The 15,000-nt window shown below is 39.7% G+C and overlaps 3 protein-coding genes across 7 annotated transcripts; 2 read left to right on the forward strand and 1 right to left on the reverse strand.

Annotated features, from left to right (window-relative positions):
- Window positions 1–204: 204 nt before the first annotated feature.
- LOC126610566 (phosphoglucan phosphatase LSF1, chloroplastic-like) lies at window positions 205–4,158 on the forward strand. 3 transcript variants are annotated; one of them, XM_050278663.1, is made up of 10 exons: window positions 205–650; window positions 769–875; window positions 1,328–1,787; window positions 1,874–1,945; window positions 2,091–2,212; window positions 2,397–2,612; window positions 2,797–2,902; window positions 3,150–3,262; window positions 3,451–3,595; window positions 3,694–3,830. In XM_050278663.1, the coding sequence occupies exons 1-10, from the start codon at window positions 336–338 to the stop codon at window positions 3,694–3,696; spliced, it is 1,659 nt and encodes a 552-aa protein (XP_050134620.1). In that variant the 5' UTR covers window positions 205–335; the 3' UTR covers window positions 3,697–3,830. The 3 variants fall into 3 exon arrangements, with proteins under 3 accessions (XP_050134620.1, XP_050134619.1, XP_050134621.1); XM_050278662.1 differs by having other exon boundaries at window positions 206–650; window positions 3,791–4,158; XM_050278664.1 differs by lacking the exon at window positions 205–650 and having other exon boundaries at window positions 766–875; window positions 1,312–1,787; window positions 3,791–4,158.
- A 575-nt stretch (window positions 4,159–4,733) lies between these two features.
- LOC126610569 (carbonic anhydrase, chloroplastic-like) lies at window positions 4,734–10,061 on the forward strand. Of its 3 annotated transcripts, none has more exons than XM_050278668.1 (7): window positions 4,734–4,966; window positions 8,302–8,513; window positions 8,631–8,796; window positions 8,921–8,974; window positions 9,107–9,195; window positions 9,498–9,606; window positions 9,688–10,061. In XM_050278668.1, exons 1-7 carry the CDS (start codon window positions 4,955–4,957, stop codon window positions 9,850–9,852), a joined length of 807 nt encoding a protein of 268 aa, XP_050134625.1. In that variant the 5' UTR covers window positions 4,734–4,954; the 3' UTR covers window positions 9,853–10,061. The 3 variants fall into 3 exon arrangements, with proteins under 3 accessions (XP_050134625.1, XP_050134624.1, XP_050134626.1); XM_050278667.1 differs by lacking the exon at window positions 4,734–4,966 and adding an exon at window positions 7,308–7,553; XM_050278669.1 differs by lacking the exon at window positions 4,734–4,966 and adding an exon at window positions 7,405–7,553 and having other exon boundaries at window positions 8,299–8,513.
- A 718-nt stretch (window positions 10,062–10,779) lies between these two features.
- Window positions 10,780–14,210, reverse strand: LOC126610567 (protease Do-like 1, chloroplastic). The gene is made up of 8 exons (XM_050278665.1): window positions 13,684–14,210; window positions 13,296–13,418; window positions 12,434–12,605; window positions 12,038–12,075; window positions 11,726–11,924; window positions 11,473–11,625; window positions 11,227–11,361; window positions 10,780–11,082 (listed from the first exon to the last, which is right to left on the reverse strand). The coding sequence occupies exons 1-8, from the start codon at window positions 14,127–14,129 to the stop codon at window positions 11,005–11,007; spliced, it is 1,344 nt and encodes a 447-aa protein (XP_050134622.1). The 5' UTR covers window positions 14,130–14,210; the 3' UTR covers window positions 10,780–11,004.
- Between the last annotated feature and the right edge of the window lie 790 nt (window positions 14,211–15,000).

Raw genomic sequence — 15,000 nt, forward strand, 5'->3', positions numbered from 1 at the left:
AGGTAAATCGGGCCTTTGTTACTAAAAAAGAAACAAATAGACAATAAAAATCTCGCGGGAACGCAGACCCTGCGCTTCTTAAACTTACACTTTTACCCTTCCACGGTCAACGTCATACCTCTCACTGGCACCGGTTGGTGGGCCATTATCCACGTGGCACTGCTGGTATTAGGATGAGCTGGCACGCACGTGACAGTCAAAGAGCGCACTCGAGAGAGTTCACTGGATGGATAGAGTAAGAAGCTGAAGAAGCTCTCGCTCCAGCACCATCTCTGCAACAAATTCTAACCGTTTGAAACGGAAAAAACTGTCACCGATTCCTTGGGAAGAGGAAGATGGCGACTCTGCAGCTGCCGAGTTGTAGAGCTCACGGTCGCTCTTCGCCTCCGCCGTTGATCAGCGCCTCTTCCTCTTCCTCCGCGTTTTGGGGCGGACAGGTGGCTTTCATCAACGGCCGCCGTTCATCGGCGGAGAAGCTCCGGTACAAAGGTGGCGGAGCGGTTAGGGTTCTGGCGATGTCGGGCGGTTCGTCTTCGTCGTCGTTCAAGATGAACTTGAACGAGTACATGGTCACTCTCGACAAACCGCTCGGGATTCGATTCGCGCTCTCCGTCGACGGCCGAATCTTCGTCCACGCCCTCAAGAAAGGGGTACTTCCGCCATTTGGTCTTCATCGCTCTCTCTCTCTCTCTCTCTAGAACAAAAGTTCCGAGCTTTTGATTGATCGATCGATGGATTGGTTTAATTTTATTGAATTTGAAATTGCAGGGGAATGCGGAGAAGTCCAGGATAGTAATGGTGGGCGACACATTGAAAAAGGCCGGCGATTTGTCCGCCGGCAGGCTTGCTGAAGCAAGCGACTTTGTTGATACCCAGTGAGTATGCCATATTTTTTTTGTACTATCTATAGAAACCCCGCTTTGCGAGGGGTGGAATGTTTATCGTACACAGCCTTACCTTTCTTTTTTTTAAAAACAAAGAGGATGTTTCCACGACTCGCCGTGACCTTTTCGTCACAATGGAGATTCGAACTAGTACATTTGCCATCGACAATGTGACTACGCGCACATCTGCGCACACAGTATGCCATTAACATTTTTAATTTCAGTTGCACGAAAGATGATGAAAAATGCCTAATTTGAACTTGTTAATGAATGCCGAGACACCGATGTTTGTTATGGATGAATCTGAAGGGCAGTGGGCAAAGATTTGTTCTTTACTGTGCGCGTGATTCAATGTCTGAATTAGCTGTTGAAATTTTCGAAATTCGTTCATGAATGTGTGTTCATATTTGTTTTTTATTTGTTTCAGTCTTTGGTTTCTCCAGGAAGATGCTGAAGGAGAAAACGGGATCTATTAGCCTGGTTCTTGAGAGACCCTTCTCTCCTTTTCCAATTCAGCAACTGCTTCTTATGAATGATCTCGATAATCTGTTTAATAGAGGTCGAGTTCCTTTTGCAACTTGGAACAAGGCTGTGCTGGCTTCCAGTTTGCAATCATCTCCAGGAACCGGTGGGAACTCTGGCTTTGTTACGTTCTCCTCAAAGTTTCTGAAACCGCAAGGATGGAATTATTTGAATGGCCAAAATGGTCGCATTCAATCACAAATGCAGAATAATACTGTTGCCCAACCCCTGAGCCAACTTGCTTGTATTTACGCTGAAGAGGAGTCCGGCGATGGAGAATGGGCTCATGGGAACTTCCCACTGGATGAATATGTTAAGGCATTGGATCGCTCTAAAGGCGAACTATACTATAACCACGCTCTTGGTATGCGCTACAGTAAGGTGTGATGTTCATCAAATTCTTCAACTATAAACTTGCATTGAAAACTAGGGATAAGGGCTCATCTGTTATGTTGTTCATGTGTCAGATTACTGAACACATATACGTTGGATCATGCATACAAACAGAAGATGATGTGGCGGCACTGAAAAATGTGGCGGTGAGTGCAGCTAAACCTTGTATATTTGTAAAAATGTAAAACAACATTTTTGTATTGTCATTGAAATATGCAGTCTACTCGTATACACATTGTATCAACTTCTTTTCTGTGTCTCTCTTTAACTGCTATGAAATTCTTCGTACAGGGAGTTACTGCTATACTGAATTTCCAAAGTGGAACTGAGACAGAAAATTGGGGAATAAATTCCAATGCAATAAATGAGTCATGCCAAAAGTTCGGTATTCTGATGATTAACTATCCAATAAGGTAAACAAAAAATCTGTGCACTATTCTATTTATCGATTGACAAAATTTATCTTTCTTTTGAAGTCACTTCAAATCATGGAGGTCGGGCATTAAATTTCAGAAATGGAAATGAGTTTCTGAAGTGTCAATTGCTTACAGCTCACTACCACGGCCTCGTAAAACGTCTGAACCTTTTCTTTTGCAGGGAGGGAGATTCTTTTGATTTGAGGAAGAAACTACCATTCTGTGTTGGGTTATTATTACGCTTATTAAAGAAGAATCATTGTGTTTTTGTTACTTGTACAACTGGTTTTGATCGGTCTCCTACTTGCGTAATAGCATACCTGCACTGGATGACAGATACTTCCCTTCATGCAGCTTATAATTTTGTCACTGGGTTGCATTTATGCAGGCCTGACAGGTTAGCCGTCTTAACCATCCTCATTTCCTTTGAGTTTTACACATTATGAAAAGAAACATCTTAGCATGACAAAAATTATTTGTTGCGAGGAAGATCGCAATTCCTTGCTGTGAGTCTGTGACTTGTTAAAGAAAAAGGAGTACTTTGTCACTAATTGAAAGATATCCTTGCAATTTCAATGCAGACCGGCAATTGCTTGGGCGACATGGGATCTTATAGCCATGGTGGAAAACGGGAAACATGAAGGACCTCCAACACATGCTGTGATATTTGTATGGAATGGGCAAGAGGTAGTTGAAAACTTCAGTTTCAACTTCAATGTACAACGTATACTTTAGCAGTGATGTTGGTCATTGGATAAATCTGAAGGGACTGAAAGAAATTTCTTTCTCGATGCCTTACTTGGCGTAGGACTGGATCTGTAAATAGTTTTAAGCTCGTAGTCCTTAAAGCATTATACTGTTCTATTGTCGAGCAGTAATAGAACTTATTTTGCTTCTGTTTGTGCTTCCTGATTCACCCCGTCTCTGTTTACAGGGGGAGGACGTAACCTTAGTTGGAGATTTCACCGCGAACTGGAAAGAACCAATTCGGGCAAATTACAAAGGGGGATCACGATGGGAAGCAGAAATCAGACTTTCACAAGGAAAGTAAGTAAAATCATTGTGTTATTTTGATTTTTACGATTATAATAAAAATATGAGATCTAATGCCTTCTGTTAACTTGTGTTGAATTTTCCATCAAGTTTTCTTAGACTAGCTAATCTTGAAAATGTCGCACGATGAGTTTATCTAATTTTCATTTTAAGTGATGACACGATGATGTTCTGCCCTGCAGGTATTACTACAAGTTCATTGTTAATGGGAATTGGCGGCATTCAACATCCTCCCCATCTGAAAGGGATAAAAGTGGAAATGTCAACAATATAATCATCATTGGCGATACTGCCAGCGTGAGGCCTTCTGTTCAACAACCGCAAAAGGTCAGTGCACTAATTTGCATTTCTTTTTCGTCGAGTGTCTTCTCTTCTTATGAATTTGAGCGAGTAGATTAGATCATTTAACTTGTTTTCTCTTCCAGTAAGCGAAAAATTGGACTTGTCCAAGTCCAACGAGTATGCTTTTCCGCGTAAATGATACTGATGGATGATGGCTGTTTTGACACTTTGCTGTTTTAGGATGTGAATATTGTGAAGGTGATTGAGAGGCCATTGACAGAAAACGAGCGCTTCATGCTGGCAAAAGCAGCTCGTTGCGTTTCGTTCTCGATATGCCCGATTAGACTAGCTCCAAAGTAGGTTGGCAAGTACAACGTACCGCGATTCAACAATTTTCGAGGCTAGAACATACAAATCGTGCAAATGAATGTCTTCTGAGTCCCTAAAATAAAGACATTTTTCATAAATGTAACATGATGCAATTCTTGAGGTTGTTCTGTTACTGGTGCCTTTTTATGGGCCTTTATGTCACCACCCACGGAAAGCTTATGTACGCCACAACCCACTTGATGGATGAAATAAAAGCCGCAATTGTTAGAAACGTCAAATGAGCGGTATTCCAAATTAATCACCTGTTGTTAAGTAGATAAGTTAAAATACAAGATGACAGACAGTTTTAGAAAGTTAATCAGAATACGCGTAATTAGGAAGACGACGCGTATGTGGGTAAATGGTCGGGAATGCATATGATTTCCTTGCTTCAGTGTGCGATACAAGGAGATTACACACCAGGAAAATATAATCCCAAAGATATGATTACACAGAATAAGTTAAGTTTAAATCTTTTGCATCCAAAACTCTCTTCGATCTATTTACTTGAGTCACACGTTTTTGGATCCGATTTTTCAGGATTTTGTCTACCAACCACCGTATTGGCTGGGAAGTGGGGCCCAGCATAAGCATATGCCATCTGATCTAATGTATGCCGGAAATATGACATAAGGATGTCGACACATTGTTAATTAGAAAATGTCGACAGAGTGTTTGGTTAGAAAATATCGACAGAGTGTTTGGTTAGAAAATGTCGACATGTATCATAACACAATCGGTTTAAGTCACTGAAGGAGCTTCTATAAGAGCTTGCATCAACTTATCAGACACCCCCACCCTCCTCTCCCAACTCTCGAGAAGAGCTAACTTGTAACTGAGATGCCAATGTGATAGTATTTCAAACCAATCACGTTATTATGTTGAAAAGTTGAAACATAATGGTGTCTGATGGGCTTGAAATGCCATCACCATTGCATCTCATGTTCCATGTAAGTTAATCTCATCTCGCCCTTTGGTGTTACATCAACTGCGCAGGGCTACATCGTCCAAATTTCACTTGAACAATCATGGGGAATGGGCATGAAGGTGTGATCTTTTACTTTTCATTTAAGTTCTCGCTTGTAATTAGAAGAAACTAGGATTAATTTTATATATCAAACAATTATTTTTCTTTGGATTTTACATTTCGGAGCCCCCGGATCGAGCAATCTAGACTCTTCAATTTAAATCATGTGTCCTCATTAGCTCATTCCACTAGCTCACCTCACACACAATCTCTCTCTCCAACGCCCAAATATCTATCTCTTGAACGGTTCGTATTGCTCGGTTCATAGGTTCAAGAGTGTGAGATCCAGAGAGAATCTCAATCCAAGACACCAAAGGATGTGGAATTGCCCATTGTGGGTTAAATTGGGCAGCCCAAAGAATGTATGGTGATCTCTATTTGTCATGTCACCAGGCGTACATATGTAAATATCTACATATCTTGTTACGTGATTACCATGACATACAAGATTTTCTTCGCAAATTTGCAACAAATGTATTATAGATTGAGTACCTTAAAGTCCATAGGTAGAATATATAACATACCATAGATAGAAAGGTGAGAAATCAGATTGCATCTTATATGCGGTCGTAGTGGGTATTAGAATCCACAGGAGCCATATGTTTTAAGGATAGGAGTAGGACCTTATCTATGTAATCCATCACCCATCATGTCGTCCACCATTATATCCATGTCAACCAAGGATATTAGAGATGCCGAGAACCACAAGCTAGCTAGCATGTCTTCTTCAACCTTTTCAATTTTATTTTTATTCTTTTGGTTTTCACATTTTGGCTTTGTGGTGTATATCCTTAGATTAAAACATTATCTACACTGTCATCCTAAACCCTGAACCATAAACCCTGAAAAGCTGAAAGTATATGGGGAGTATTATATATACATGGCTTTCGACAATGTGCATATGCCACAAGTCTTTTTAGAATACAACAATCTATGACATACGTTACATACAAACGGTAAAAACTTTTTATACTTTTTAAGAGAAAGATGAACCTATCACATCTAATATAGTTTAAAAAACTAATTCAAGATAGGGAGATGTGGTTCCCCGTTATAAACATATTTGATATATTTCAAGTGACTCAGTTAGAATTTAGAAACCAATAATTAATCTTCAAATGTAATTCGGGAGACCCTACGATTGGGATGTTGGGTTTTTTGAAAGGGGTGTGATATCCACACACCCCATTTTACTTCTCACACACACCTTTTTAATTTTCGGCCGTTGGATCGGATGAATTGAAGAAGATCAACGGACATAAATTATCAAGAGGTGTGCAAGAAGTAAAATGAGGTGTGTGGATAGCACACCCCTTCTTTAAATTATACGTCTTTTCCTTGTTCGTAAGTCACCAAAGTAGGTAGCTATAGGAAGGAGATTAACTACCATGGGGTGACTCAGTAATTGAGGAGAATTTCAAGGTGTATTTCACATGGTTGGCCTTAGCTAAGTCCGGTTCCTGGAGCTGGTGAATCAAACGATGGTGGCTGAGGAGGCTAAACTACCTCTATGAGTCTTCCCGGCCCCCGATAGGATGGACTGTCATGACTTCGCCACTAGCTGATCCCTTTTTTTTTTAGGAAATTATGAAATAAATTTATAATGTATGTAGCTCACAATTGCATTAGTATACAAGAACGGGATGCATCTAACTCATCTCAACTGAATTATACGTACAAAATCACGATCGACTACTACATGCAATTTGGATATCATACTAACTTGATTATCACTCACACTCAGAACAATCGAGATACGACTAAGTGGGGCACTAGGGATTAAAAAGTATCATGTGCCCGCAGACACACGCCACCATACTCCTACTCATGACAACACGAATGGCGTGGTGGCAGGTGGCAAACAAGTAAGTTTATTAGTGTATTCAAAATACTGTCAAGTGTTGTTACTATTTTACCTGTTCCGCTCGAATTTTAACATATGGATTGGAAAAGTTCAGTCAACGAGAGGTGAGACATATCAACTCTGCATTTCATTCATATTATATAATACGCTAAATAATAGCACCATAGGATGCTTCGAGGGATACACAAAAATTTCGTGGCAAACAGGCAATGCAGAAAGTAGCTATTTAGGAAGATGATGAAGGTAAAAAAATAAATTTAGCAGTACTTTTGTGAGTGATAAGGGCAGATAGATGGTAGAGATGCATGGTGGCCATGCAATTAATGTAAATGGTCAGTAGTAGTGAAAGGAGATAGAGAGATTGGGTTCATCTCCAACGTCCAAACCTCATCCATGAAGATTAGAAGCTCTCGTAGACTGAGATTTCCCTATCACATTTTTCAGAAGAGGCACTGGGGGGTGTGGTGTGGGGCTGAAAAATATATCATATTCATATAGTTGTGGGATGGTGAGGTGTATAAAGCAAGGCAATTCCAGAGCTGTTGCCCATCATGTCTTCAGCTTCGTCAGTTAAGAGTTTTAACCTCACCTCCTCCACCTCCTCCGCCCTCTCTCCCGCTACCAGCAGGAAACCTAGTTGTATTTCTGCCAGGATCAGCACTTCTTCTTCTTCTCCTTGTAGAGCTCCTCCCCCTAACCTCATCCAAAACAAGCCTGTTACCTCCGTTCCTGCTATCACTCGGGTACTCTTATCTCTCTCTCTCTCTCTCTCTCTCTCTCTCTCTCTCTCTCTCTCTCTCTCTAGATCCTTCAACTCATCATGTGTACATTACTTTCAAGTAGTGTATATGACAACGTGACTAGTGACTACCTATATGCTCTTCTACATCGAAAATCTGACAACTGTCGCTGATATAATCCGTTGCAAGAATGGAATGGGTAAAAGGTCTACTAGCAACTTGCAAGTAATATCCAACGATACAACCACTAATATGCCTTTTACCTATCCCATTCTGTGCTACTCGTAATTATTGTTAGTTTTTCTTGTAGTGGCAGCCGCTTTATATGAGAATAATATGTATTGCCATTGTTTGAAACTTTATTTATCTCTTCAACAATATTTATGTCCTGATAGCTCTTTGGTTCACGTGGTAAAACTTCTAAAGTATAGAACGAAAATTAATTGGTAGATGGAACTCTACTGGTGTCCAATACCAGCCTCGAACACGTTTGATTATATATATACACATCATCATCTATAATTAATCAGTGTTCTTATCACTCAACTAATCCTCTTCTTATCGGGATGACGTGGACGCTTTTCATTGATTCAACATCCTTAAAAAATGACATGTGTATGGTTTGAACCAAAATGAATAAAAAGGAAAATTACACATGTATGGTACTAATTTTCCCTAATAAATATTTAGGTGACATAAAAGGGTATAAATTAATGTTAAGATATTATTTGCGTGTGTGAAAAATAAGTAGAAGGAAGAAATGGCAAAGGAGTACGAAGAGGCCATTGCATCTCTCCAGAAACTTCTCAGTGAGAAGGAGGAGCTGAGGGCTGAAGCGGCTGCTAAAGTGGAGCAGGTAACAGCTCAGCTGGCGACGGCCGAGGCCAACGGCGCCACCAAGCCTTATGATGCCGCCGAGAGGCTCAAGAGCGGCTTCATTTACTTCAAGAAAGAGAAATACGAGTATGCTCTCTTTTCTTCTTAAATATAGGATTAAACGAGATTCGCTTTCAACTGACGTCATATATATGAAGTTGCATGCAGACAAATTAATAACCATTTTCTTCCTTAATTTAACAGCAAGAATCCGGCTCTTTACGGTGAACTTGCCAAAGGACAATGGCCCAAGTTTATGCTGTTTGCATGCTCGGATTCTCGAGTCTGTCCTTCACATGTTCTGGATATGCAGCCAGGAGAGGCTTTTGTTGTCCGCACAGTTGCTAACTTGGTCCCACCCTATGATAAGGTTTACACATTTCCTCGTCCTTTTCTCTCTTTTGTCACAAGAAAATGCGGCTTCCCTTTTGTGTGTCCCTATATATGTATGTGTATGTATATATGTTTTAATTTAGTTTTATCTGTGTTAATAGACTAAATACGCTGGAACTGGGGCGGCCGTTGAGTATGCTGTCTTGCATCTCAAGGTAATTAATTAATCCATGCATTTTGGTTTAATTTCTTGGTTTTGTAATAATTAATCATATTTAGCTAAATGCTTTTTTTATTACTAATATAAATTAATCTTTTGTATGTACTATTACTATATGTATGTATAGGTTTCATACATAGTGGTGATTGGGCACAGCGCCTGTGGAGGAATCAAGGCGCTCTTGTCGATTCCAGAAGATGGGTCTACCCTTGGCACGTAAGCAAACAAGCCACTCTTTATCAGCTTAGGGTTGTTTGGAATTGTTCTTAACTTGTTAGAAGTGCTTAATTTCTGAAGAACCACATGTTAGTTGCTCCAGAAAGTGCTTTTACAAGCCAGAAACACCTTTAGCATTTGCTGTCAAACGTACTCATAGCTGTTTTTGGTTGTTAGAAAAGTTTACTTTCTAGCTCCCTCAGAAGCAACCCCAATCAAAAACACTTAATTATTATCTTAATTATGAAATTATGGGAAACCAACATATAAACATGTGCATGATGGATGCATGGATGATGCAGTGACTTCATAGAAGACTGGATTGGTATCGCATCGCCGGCAGGGAAGAAGGTGAAGGCAGATCATGGTGCCGATGCTCCTTTCGCTGATCTCTGCGGCCACTGTGAAAAGGTAAGTACGGATATAAGAATCCATGTACTTAATTACTAGTTAGCGCCGTATTAATTTACTAACTGACTGAAACGAGTGCAGGAGGCGGTGAATGTATCGATCGGAAACCTGCTGAGCTATCCGTTTGTGAGAGAGGGTTTGCTGAAGAAAACCCTAGCAATCAAGGGAGGATACTATGACTTTGTCAACGGACGTTTCGAGCTCTGGGATGTTGATTTCAGCCTCAACCCCATCTTCTCCGTATGATCGCAATCACATTCCCATGCAACTCAATTGCTTCCTGTTTGTAATTTCCTTCTTAATTTCATCTGCAGCGTCGTTGCAAATGTAATCGTATAATTTCCTTGAGATTGTAATCGTTTGCGAAAAAATAATAAACGGAGATCCAGGTTGGTTCCTTCGTTCATCATTTCACATGCAAAATTTATATAATTTTCCGGTTTGAATTTTGTTTACGTTGAGAGTACTGCAATTTTGTTGTTTGTTTTAGCCACGGTGACTACCGTACTGCACAGGAAACTGTAGGGCATATGGGAGGAGACATTTTTTAGGATGGCGGAAACACGGCTAGGTACACAATATTATAATACAATTTGTGTACTGAGCCGTGTTTCCGGCATACTGAAAAATCTGAGAGAGACGAGTGATGAATCATTGCAAAGATGAAGTGATGAATCATATTATTTAATTACACATGATGATAACGCGGACCGGGTTTAATTATATTTAGACGCTTTAGGCCACCTATCTTTCATTTCAAGAGTTGAATGTTATAATCTTCATCCATCCCAAGTTCTCCCTAATATTTCTAGCTAGCGTTTTGGGTTGTTCAATTTTCGCTTTGGCAGTGTGATCCTTCCATTCCGCTTAATTTGAATGATCATACTCGTAGATTAAATAGTTTAAAATACCGCTACACTTACACTATCATAGTCGAGCCAACCATTAACACTAAACGTCGAGACTGAAAGCCAGTCAACTTGTTTTCTCACAAAAATAACTAATAAGTGCGCAATACAAACGTACACAATAAGCTAATACAATTACAAGATCTTGCAATGCTTAAGTTCGAATTCCACTATCGGCAACCCCTCTTGATGAGCGATCTGTAAAACTAAAAAATTGGATAAAACCCGACCCATATACACATACAAGCATAGTTGTGGTGTTCAGTTCTGCATCACAAACATGGAAGATTCAACTTACCATATATCAAAGGATCAATTGTTAACTGAAACAGTTTATGTACAAGACCCTTCCATAAGACTATCAATACACAAACGATGGCGATATGTCCCGTTTTTTCGGTTAACTGAGAATTCATCAGATCAAAGGCGATCCGTCCCCATACGTACTGCATTTTACATACACATGCTGAACCATTTAACTGGTCATGTCTCATGTCTCGTCGGCCTTTGGTTCAAGTAGAACAGGGATTTTCTCCTTATGATCACCACGCAACACCTCCACAATCACCTGGGTCCAAAAGATTACATTATAATGTTGAAATACGAAAAAAAGGCCGAAGGGAGAAAAGTGCGTTTGTGCTAGAATGGTTCCAGATTTTTACAGGGTAGTTGGAAATTAAAAGGGACAGTGTGATATGATAAACGAACATACCTTATCGCCCACTTTACACTGATCGAGAATTCTATACAAGTCGCTGCCATTGCTGACCTTTTTTCCGTTCACAGATGTTATAATGTCACCCAATATGAGTCTACCATATGTGTCACGCTTGGTTGGTAACAGTCCCTGCAAAATGGAGGTTCATCAGCTCCCCTTTAGTCATTTTATCTAACAAAAACAAAATTATTTCTGTCGTACATGAAACTTCGAAAAGAAAAACAGGAAAGGAGAGAATACCGCTTTGCCAGCTGGACCGTTAGCTGGTGCGTCTAAGACGAGCACTCCACTAACCCCCAACTGTTCAACAGACTGATCAGGTGCAAACTTAATCCCTAAAATGGGTCTAGTGACCTTCCCAAATTTGACCAATTGGTCAACAATACCACTTACCTGAACAGGTAAAAAATTAAAATGTAAGTCAGAAGTTTTATCTCAAAGCATGTTAATGAAGGAATGTCAAAAGAAGGAACTTCACATGATATCTACTCACCGTGTCAACTGGAATTGAAAATCCAACACCGGATGATGCACCGGATGGAGAATATATAGCTGTGTTTATCCCGATAAGCCTTCCTGTACTATCTAGAAGTGGCCCCCCACTGTTACCAGGATTAATGGCTGCATCTGTCTGTATAACGTCTTGAATTGGACGGCCAGTAGCAGCAGAACTAATTTCTCTACGAAGCCCACTATAAATAACAGAAAGAATGCATCAGCAAAAGAGTGTAGAATGAGAAGGAACCGAAAACAGACCACTGCCGCCAATCCAAACATGTCAAGATAGAGTTCATGGAATTTGTACCTGATAACGCCAGTGGTAAGAGTATGGTCAAGCCCAAACTGCAAAGTTATATAAAAAGGAAATCAAATTGTCAGTTAGTTCAACCATTTGCTTAAAGCCATAACGAAACCCTTCACAGAATATAGTGAGTGAAGGATCGTGCAATTATAAGCCCTGTTACAAGGAGGAGACGTTCCTTCATAACCAAACCCAAAGATCATTAAATGTTCTTAAGCTTATTCAGCCTCTGTTTGATAGTAAGCACAATCATGTTGGTAGAAAAGAGGTGTAGAATACTGCACTTAACTTATTATCTACCAATAATTGAACTAAATGAGCATCAAGTATCTTAGTTGTATTTGAAAGAAAAAGATAAGCATAGTGCAGAAGACAGGTTGAAAGTAAAGTAATACTTACAGGATTACCGATAGCAAACACTTTCTGACCAACAAGCAAGTCTGCAGATTGACCAATTGGTATGGGCCTTAGTTTCTCTTTGGGGGCATCAACACGTAGAACAGCAACATCCTTGTCTTGGTCAAATCCAACAACTTTTGCATCATAAGTAGACTGATCAGCAAGTGTGACCCTGTAAAAAAAGTAACAGTGGTATAGAATACAATCACCAACCATGAGAAGTGCCACTGTCAACAAATCGAAAATGAATCTAACCAAAATACATTTTGAAACGACCAAATGACGTCAAACAAATAATTTGAATTTGTTACCAAAGGGTGTCCCAAGCACGACCAGAGAAAAAGCAAGTATACTGAAGAATGGCTTATAAGAAGAGTGAGGTGATGAAGGCACTAAATATGGAGAAACAAATCTATTAAACAGACATACAGTGGACTCAATTCCATTGGTGGCAGAAGCGTTTCCAACATTTACGAAGGATTCAGAACCCAATGAACTAAAAAGAGTCTCAAAGCTTCAAATGCAAATGCAATCCATTTACATCTTATAATCCGGGACTCTCCAAACTCCATAAGTCTAATGACATGATGCTTATGTTATGGGCAATCATGGATGCAAGCTGCAAACTTCAGCAAAATTACAACGAGCTTATCATAACCGAAGTAGGTCAAAATGAATAGAGAACTCATATATATTTAACACGATTTGGTTACCAATACATTTGATGCTTAGGCAAAGCAGAACCATATTAAAGAATCACACTTTTCTCATACCACAACCAAGTTACAACGTCCAAACCAAACTTCAATGCAACAAAAGAGTTGATGCATTTCAACAAAGAACGAATCAAAAACCAACTAACCTGAGATCGGAAGCACCACGAATCACGTGGTAATTGGTGACAATGTGGCCGTCTGTATCCCACACGAAGCCTGACCCAGACCCCTGCGGTACCTCAAACACGTCCAGAGTAAACGCATCCTGCCTAAAACCCACAAACACCAATCACTCCAAAATCACAATCCAACCACAACCCAGAAATCACAAACAAAACAGATATCGAAAATGCAGACATGGCGGCTACAGCGAATGTGCTCTCTATGCACCCGAGTTCGAATCCCGCTCTTCGCAGTTTAGATTGATTTAAAGTAGGATATAGCTTGTACATAAAAACTAATAGAAACTGAAAATATTTAAAAAAGTGGCCCAATTTTTCAGCAAAATCCAAAATGTTCAAACTTTAACGGTACCTGGCTGCAAGATTGGTGATGTAAACAACAGAGGGAGTGTTCTCCTGAAAGAGCTGAACCGTGGCGAGCTCATCGGACTGCAGCTTCTTCGGCGGAGTGACGACGAAAGCCGATGCCGGATCCACATCGGCGATGAACAGGGAAAGCGACAGAACCGCCGAAGCGCAAACAATGAGGAGAGATTCGACGACCGAGGAGAACGGGTTCCTGGTGGCGAGCAGAAGCTTGTGGAGGCATGGCGGACAGAAGGCCCTTTGCTGCGGGATCAGAGACCGCTTCTGGGTTTTGTGGGGGAGGAGGGAGAGGATGGGGGAGGCTGAGGCGGCGGGTTTTTGGCGGGAGAAGGGTTTGGAGAGCGGGAAAGGAAGGAACTTTCTGTTTGGGGAGCGAGAAAGTGGAGAAAAAGAGTGGAAGTGCGTGGAAATCAGTGAAGAAGAAGCAGCCATCTGGTTTTTTTTTTTTTTTTTGGACGGCTGCCCTGAAAGGATTGCCCGGTTTGATTCCGGCGATATTTATATCCAAGCAAAAATTATATAACGAACATTGTGGATTAATGTGGATTGTACTCTAGCGAGAGAGTTGGTGGGGACCTGGGACCCTCTCATGTCTGAGCTCCCGTTTACGAGAATGATTTATATGAAACGAATTTAGTATGATTATGATAATACATTATTATTTTTAAATTTTATTTTATGTATTTAACGGTAAATTTACTTTATGCAAGTTACTTTTTTGTTTGGGGGTTTTTAGAGAGCTAAAAATTGTTTTTGATAATAAAAAATACTTTTAATTACTGTTGTTAAAAAAAATTAAATATTTTAGGACTAGTTGAGAAGTATTTTTAAAATGATTAAAAATGCATTTGATGAAATTGTTTTAGGGTTTCAAAAGCAATTGAAGTGTTTTTTCAGGATTTACTTGCATTTTTATTAAGAATTGGTTTCAAAAGTGTTTTTATTCATTTTAAAAGTATTTCCAAACGAAAGTGTTTTATGGAAACCCTGGTAAAAAAGCACTTCAACTTTTTGTAAAAACTTGTTTGTAAACAAAACACTTTTAATAAAAATGTACTTTGTTTATATACAACAATATTAAAAAAAAACTAAAAGTTAAATTAGGCAATACAATAAGTCATTTAGGTCTCAAACTCGTAATCAATAGAGTAACTAGTTTGCAAATGTAAACACTGGATAAGAAAACCCGTCATTTAAGTATCGAACTCGTAATCAATAAAATATATGTGTTTATAAACGTAAAAATTGGAGCTTAGGTGATTAAAAAAAATCCTCATCATGCAAAGAGGCAGTTTTATGGAAT

Source organism: Malus sylvestris, chromosome 17 (genome assembly GCF_916048215.2).
Source record: "Malus sylvestris chromosome 17, drMalSylv7.2, whole genome shotgun sequence".
Lineage (NCBI taxonomy): Eukaryota > Viridiplantae > Streptophyta > Magnoliopsida > Rosales > Rosaceae > Malus > Malus sylvestris.